This window comes from Protobothrops mucrosquamatus, unplaced genomic scaffold (assembly GCF_001527695.2).
Source record: "Protobothrops mucrosquamatus isolate PMUCROS unplaced genomic scaffold, P.Mucros_1.0 scaffold128, whole genome shotgun sequence".
Classification (NCBI taxonomy): Eukaryota; Metazoa; Chordata; class Lepidosauria; order Squamata; family Viperidae; genus Protobothrops; species Protobothrops mucrosquamatus.
The window spans coordinates 662,756-669,336 of record NW_015386495.1 but is presented as its reverse complement, the minus strand read 5'-3'; the positions used below and the strand labels follow the sequence as shown (position 1 = coordinate 669,336).

The following is a 6,581-nucleotide window of genomic DNA, read 5'->3' as shown; positions in this document are numbered from 1 at the left end:
GGGATAATTTTAATTCGAATCTTAATTAATTATACAGCGACAAATATTTGGTTTTTAATTGGTTTTAATATGCTGTGAGCCGCCCTGAGTCCTATAGGGAGAAGGGCGGCATATAAGTTTAAATAATAATAATAATAATAATAATAATAATAATAATAATAATAATAATAATAATAATAATAATAATAATAATAATAATAATACACTAAAAATTGAAGGTTTTTTTTTTTAACTACAAAGGTAAACCTTGTAGGGTAGGCAAGGCGGGTTGTATGACGGGTGAGTTCCAGCACCTTTTTTTTTCTTACAAAAAAAGCACTATATATATATATATGTATATAGCATGTGCATATGTGTGTTATGTATGAGTATGGGTAGATATATACTTTCTTTTGAGAGCAGGCAACAGAATTTCATTTTTATGTGGGCCAGTGTGCACACGATAAAGGTTACCTTACCTTACCTTACCTTATCTCATCTCATCTCATCTCATCTCATCTTGCCTTATCTTGCCTTATCTTGCCTTACCTTGCCTTATCATAATGTATCCATCAATGCACAGCTGAGGAAAAGTCAGATCCACGAACCTACGAATCCTCTTGATTTGATCTTATTTGCTACCCTGGATCGAACTGAACTGACTGTCAAACCACAGACCGTTGAGGCAGAACAATCACCACTTGGTTTATTTTTGGCAACAAGAATAAGTGGATCTGCCTTTGCCCACGCGGGGAAGAGCTTCAGGGGGCGGGAACCAACCCTTCCCTGAAGGCGGCTTCTTCTCCGCCGCCTCTGCCGCTGCCGCTCCCGCCTCCTTGCGCTCCCTCTCGCGGCTCGCCTGCACTTCCTCGCCCGCCTGCCTTGCCTGCCTGCCTGCCTGCCGGAGCCGCGCGCGTCAGCACGCTCTTCGCCCGCCTCGCCAGTGTGTGGGAATGTGGCGGCGGTCGCCGCGAGGAGCCCAAAGGTCGGGGCTTTGACGGGCACATGCTTCGCGCCGCCGGCTCCGTCCGCTTCTCCCGCCTCGCCCGGGAGCTGCGAAGAAGGAACCGCGGCATGAAGAAGAAGGAGGCGACGGCGGGCGCGGTGGCAGCACCACCAAAAGCCGCGCTAACAGCGGCGGCGGCGGCGGCGGCAAGACACCGCGTTGCCCGCTCCGGTCGAGCGTGTTGAGGCGTTCCCGAAGGTAAGTCCTGGCCGCGGAGGAAAGTTTCCAGCTCGGAGACAAAAACGAACGGCGGGAGCATCTCTTTCCGAAAAGTGCCCTTTGCAAGCTCTTGGAAACGCCGCTTAAAGAATTTGCCCGAGCGAAGAGACCTTCGCCTTCGTTTTCTCTTGCCGCGGCGTCTGTCATTTTTTGTCACCCTCGGAGAGTTTGCCGGACGAAGTAACTTGAGATGCGGAGCTCTTTCCGTGGGGTCAACTCTCCGGTTTTTTTTTCTTCTCCTGGCCAAACAGCGCGCGCGTTTCATTCAGAAGTGGGACGGGGAAGCACACACACACACACACACACACACACACACACACACACCGTAATACCGGTTGAAAAACAAGGCACGGAGCTAACGATCTCGGTGGCCAAAGAGAGATGTTTTTTTTTGTTTTTGTTTTTTGCTGAGACTCCTGCGCTGAATTCTTAAGTCGGAAGTAAAATGTCGATTAGAAGGGACCGAGTGGATTTGCTGAAATGAGACCTTAAGGGAGCGCACTCAAACCGAAGCTGAAAAAAAAAAAGACAGAAGAAAGAGACACTAGGCAGAAGACGCGTTCTGTACATGCCCCGGAACTGTGTGGGCCCTAGTACTTGATTTGCAATCCGGGACTGAGCTTTGTCTGGAGATGAACCCATTTTGTTGACTGGAGACTTCCGTGTTGTGTGCATTTAGGGCGGAGGGAGGAGCTGCTGTGCAAGGCTAAAGGGTGGTGAAGGCTCTGTGTGCCTGTGTGTGTCTCTCTCTGTGTGTGTGTAATGGGCATAGAAGCAGGAAAAGTTAAGACACCTTTAGGTATTACTCTTTGCTGTCCTTAAACTAGTTGCAGATCTCCTATGTAATCCCACAGAGACTGATATCACAGCCTGCCAACCCCATGAATCGTGGCTGAAAAAGGTGGCCCAACAGATATCATTATGCCTTGGCGTGTTTTGTGAGCAAAGACATTGTGGTTTGTTAGGGATACTTGATGGCTTAATATGTGTATGAATAAAGCTATGGTTTCATAGTTTTTGAGGCGCTGGAGTGCCAGCACAGGGGACATAGCCATAGATGTCTAAGGATGCACAACTGAATTTTCTTCATTTCAGTTGTCTTACTACAACTACCTTGTTGTCTGATTCTCCCTTCATTTCTATTCAGTTTAACCTTTACTGTTGCTCCCTGCAGTTTTCTTGTCCACCTGCTCCAGCTTTTTAGACTGTGCAATTCTTCATACTAATAATTATCTTCTTGGGAGGGGAGTATCTGGATTCTCTCCCCTCCTCTGCCACCACCCATATAATTTTCAGAAACTTTCCCACTATCTTCAGTCAGTTGTTATCTGTTTAACTCAAATTTAAGAAACCAAACTACTTTTCTGGAAAAAGAAAATGCCATTCATATGCTTCCTGAATAACCATTTCTTATTCCTCCTTCCCTCTGCCTTCACTAATCAAAGATTATTGAACTGAAATTTAGGACAATTCTAGCTTACATTTAATTTCCAGATCACGTGATGGCAACCTGTAGCTGTGCTTTCTATCATCCATAGCTTTGAAAAAGAATTAGACCAGATTGTGGGTTTGTCAACAGCCTCTTATTAGGATGATTCTGGGCTATTTTCAGGTACAGAATGCCATTTGCACAGAAAAAGTAGAACACTGAGAGATTTGCCCGAGCGAAGAGATTATGTCATATATTAAAGGGGGTTCCTCTGATGTTAAGAAGGAAAATATGAAAATACGTTTAGGGTGGGTATTTAAACAAATGCAGAAGTTTATTTGGATATTATTTAAAGACCTTAACAGCTGTATTGTACATTCCCTTGTAAAAAGAAAATTTTTCATCCTTAACTTTTGAGAAGGTGATCTCTTTCTTAGAGGATCCAATGAAGTAATTTATTATGTATAAATCTTACCCCTTTTCTCTCCCCCCTCCCCCCTTCCCTCCCTCCCTCCCTCCCTCCGTCCCTCTCTCTCTCTCTCTCTCTCTCTCTCTCTCTCTCTCTCTCTCTCTCTCTCTCTCTGAGAGAGAGAGAAGAATTGCCAAAAACCATATGGCAATTCTTATCAGTAAATGTCAAGGGGAAATGGTTACACTATTTCAGTAATGCCAAGTTTACACTCTTTAAAAATTATTGATAGATATTTTTGACCTGTATCCATTCTACCACTATTTGGTCTTTACTAAGCACTTTGTTTTGGCTGCTAGCTAGATTTAAAGTATGGTGCAAGAGATGGGGGGGGGGGGGTCTTGAAGCAGTCAAGGTCCATGAAGATCTTTTACACTATAGGATTTCTCAGTGGCTGAATTTTTCAGTAAGCTCATTACTTTCCATCTGCCTTCCAGGTATATGAAATTCCAGCTATAAAATGCAGGGTTCTTCCAGATGGACGGTTTTTGACAGTATTGATACCAGTCAAAAAAGTATTGCAGAGGTCTTCTGCCTTTTTCTCCTTAGATTTTTTTTGCCCCTGTTAAAAGAAGACATCAGTGGTGGTTGGCAGGGAGGAAGATTGTTACAACTGGAGAATGAGATCTGCAAAATTCCATGGATGAGTCAGGGTGATTATATGAATAACAGCCTCATCTGGTAATGCCCATAAGATGCTTTAGCAAAAACTGATACTTGACTGAGTTTAACAGTCTGTAAGGACTGTTTTGTTGCAAGTCGTAGGGCATACGGAAAATAACTCACAAGTTTAAGCAATCACATTCTAGAAAGAATATAATATTGACATTCAAATAAGGGCAGTAAATTAAAGCATCTCAACTGGTCTGCAGGAACATATACCTATCAGAAAAAACAAATGTAGTACTTATGGCCCTGTCAATTAACCAACTCGTAGTGATTTTATTATTATTTCGTTATTTAAATTCTAAAAGTACTGCGAATGTTTTAATATTTTTCTTCTATCATGTGAGCCACCAAAAGTCACCAGATTGTAGCACGATATAAATAAATACAAATACTGCTTCTAGATCTGCTAATAATTGAATATGATTTTTCTCCTGCCTGTTTTGCTGTATTGTTTCTTTTATTGACATGGCTTAGATACTTTCTTTGTTTTCTCTAGGGACACTTGCTGAGTCTAGATCTTGAAAGCTACTGATGTGAATTCATTGGTGTCACCATGACTGAAGCCTTTCTTTCGGTTGTCCTGAATTTGACTGAAACCCATGCACTGGCTAACAATGTGACCAGCAATGCCACTAGCAAATGTTCTTTGACCAAAACCGGTTTTCAGTTCTATTACTTGCCAGTTGTCTACATTGTAGTCTTCATCACTGGATTCCTAGGCAACAGTGTGGCCATCTGGATGTTTGTCTTCCACATGAGGCCATGGAGTGGCATCTCAGTTTACATGTTCAACTTGGCCCTAGCAGACTTCTTGTATGTCCTGACACTCCCTCTCCTAATATTCTACTACTTCAATCAAACGGACTGGATCTTTGGAGACTTCATGTGCAAGCTGCAGAGATTTATCTTTCATGTCAATCTATATGGAAGCATCTTATTCCTCACATGCATCAGTGTGCACAGATACACTGGTGTGGTGCATCCTTTAAAATCATTAGGGAGACTGAAAAAAAAGAATGCTGTTTACATCAGCGCCCTGGTCTGGTTTATTGTGGTAGTGGGAATCTCTCCCATCTTCTTTTACTCTGGGACTGGAGTAAAGAAAGACAAAACCATGACATGCTATGACACAACAGTAGATAATTACCTACGGAGCTACTTTATTTACAGCATGTGCACCACTGTCTTCTTGTTTTGCATCCCGTTCATTCTGATCCTTGGTTGCTATGGATTAATCGTGAAAGCACTGATTTACAAAGATTTAGACAATTCCCCACTTAGGAGGAAATCAATTTACTTGGTTATTATAGTGTTGGCAGTATTTGCTGTGTCTTATCTTCCTTTCCACGTGATGAAAAACTTGAATCTACGCGCCCGGTTGGATTTTCAGACTCCGGAAATGTGTGCGTTTAACAACAGGGTTTATGCTACCTACCAAGTAACTCGAGGGCTAGCGAGTCTCAACAGCTGCGTGGATCCTATTTTATATTTTTTGGCTGGAGACACTTTTCGGAGAAAGCTCTCCAGGGCAACTCGGAAAGCCTCAAGACGAAGTGAGCTCAATGTGCAATCCAAAAGTGAGGATATGACTCTGAGTATTTTATCTGAGTGCAAACAAAATGGAGACACAAGCTTATGAATGGTTCCTTGCCCGTTCCCTTCCTTCCTTTTTTCTTCTTTGCAAACAGTCTCTATCCTTTGCTATCCTAACTATTTTTTAATTCTTATAGCACTGATTTTGTGCATTAAAAAAGCCCAAACCATAACCAGTGAAGAACATGTGTGCATATGTTTGTGTGTATGCGTGTGTGTGTGTGTGCGTGTTAAACCATCCTCTAGTTGCCTAAAATATTTTGAGGAAACTAAGTGAAATATAAATACTTTTAAAGGAAAAAATCAGAAAAGTGTCTAAAATATTAATTTAATGGATACCATGGTGGCATGTACAATTTAAAGAGAGAAGGGATTGGGACTCTTTTTCCCTATATACAACTACATACTTGACTTAAAAAACCCTGAGAAATATCTGTGAGAAATTAAATAGTTGTGTAAGATCCAACTCTACTCTTTATCTCCAAATCTCTTCCTTGTTCATTGCTGTGGTCACAGGAAGGGAAGGATAATCTATGAATGCCTGCCCCATTATGGGCTAATGCAAAATCCTCAAGAATATTATAGCTCATTACATTCATTTAAAAGAACAAAAGCCCTTCCAGGAATGCCAAGCAGTTAATCAATAAGAAATAAGCCACCTCTTAGTTCTTTATGTTATTATAGTTGATTTTGGTTTCATAATTAACTCAATGCATATTAGCCAGTTTGAATTTATTATTTTTATATTGATTTGGGGTATTTTCCCAGTGTACTTGTAAGTCTCCTTATTGCAGCAATTTTGGATGGAGAATTAAATTTCTGTGCACTTTATCATTTTGGATTCTTACTGAGAATCCATTATCATTTATTTTGTGATTTGTTCTAGCTGACCTATCAAAGCAGATAATGTTCCCTCCCAAATCTGGATCAATGTAGCAAGTAGTACTTTGCAGCACTTTGGATTTGATTCCAAAAAGTTCCCACAAATGAGGAACTACTTTTAAGATTTGCAAACTGAACCTGTGGTTGGGCTCTACACTCTCAAAACATCTTTATGGAACTGAACCTGAATCATTGCATGGCCCTATCAAATGGTCATTCCCAGTCTGGTGTCCTCAGGCAGCTATCCTGATAACGGTTACCTAATACATCTGGAAGCCTCCATAACAGCACAGGTTGATGTGAATGTAGTAGTACATAATATAGGGTAATAGAGT

The 6,581-nt window shown here is 41.6% G+C and overlaps 1 protein-coding gene across 1 annotated transcript; it reads left to right on the top strand.

Annotated features, from left to right (window-relative positions):
- Nucleotides 1-4,324: 4,324 nt before the first annotated feature.
- Nucleotides 4,325-5,410, top strand: P2RY1 (purinergic receptor P2Y1). Its single transcript, XM_015813023.1, has one exon. The coding sequence runs from the start codon at nucleotides 4,325-4,327 to the stop codon at nucleotides 5,408-5,410; it is 1,086 nt and encodes a 361-aa protein (XP_015668509.1).
- Nucleotides 5,411-6,581: the final 1,171 nt, after the last annotated feature.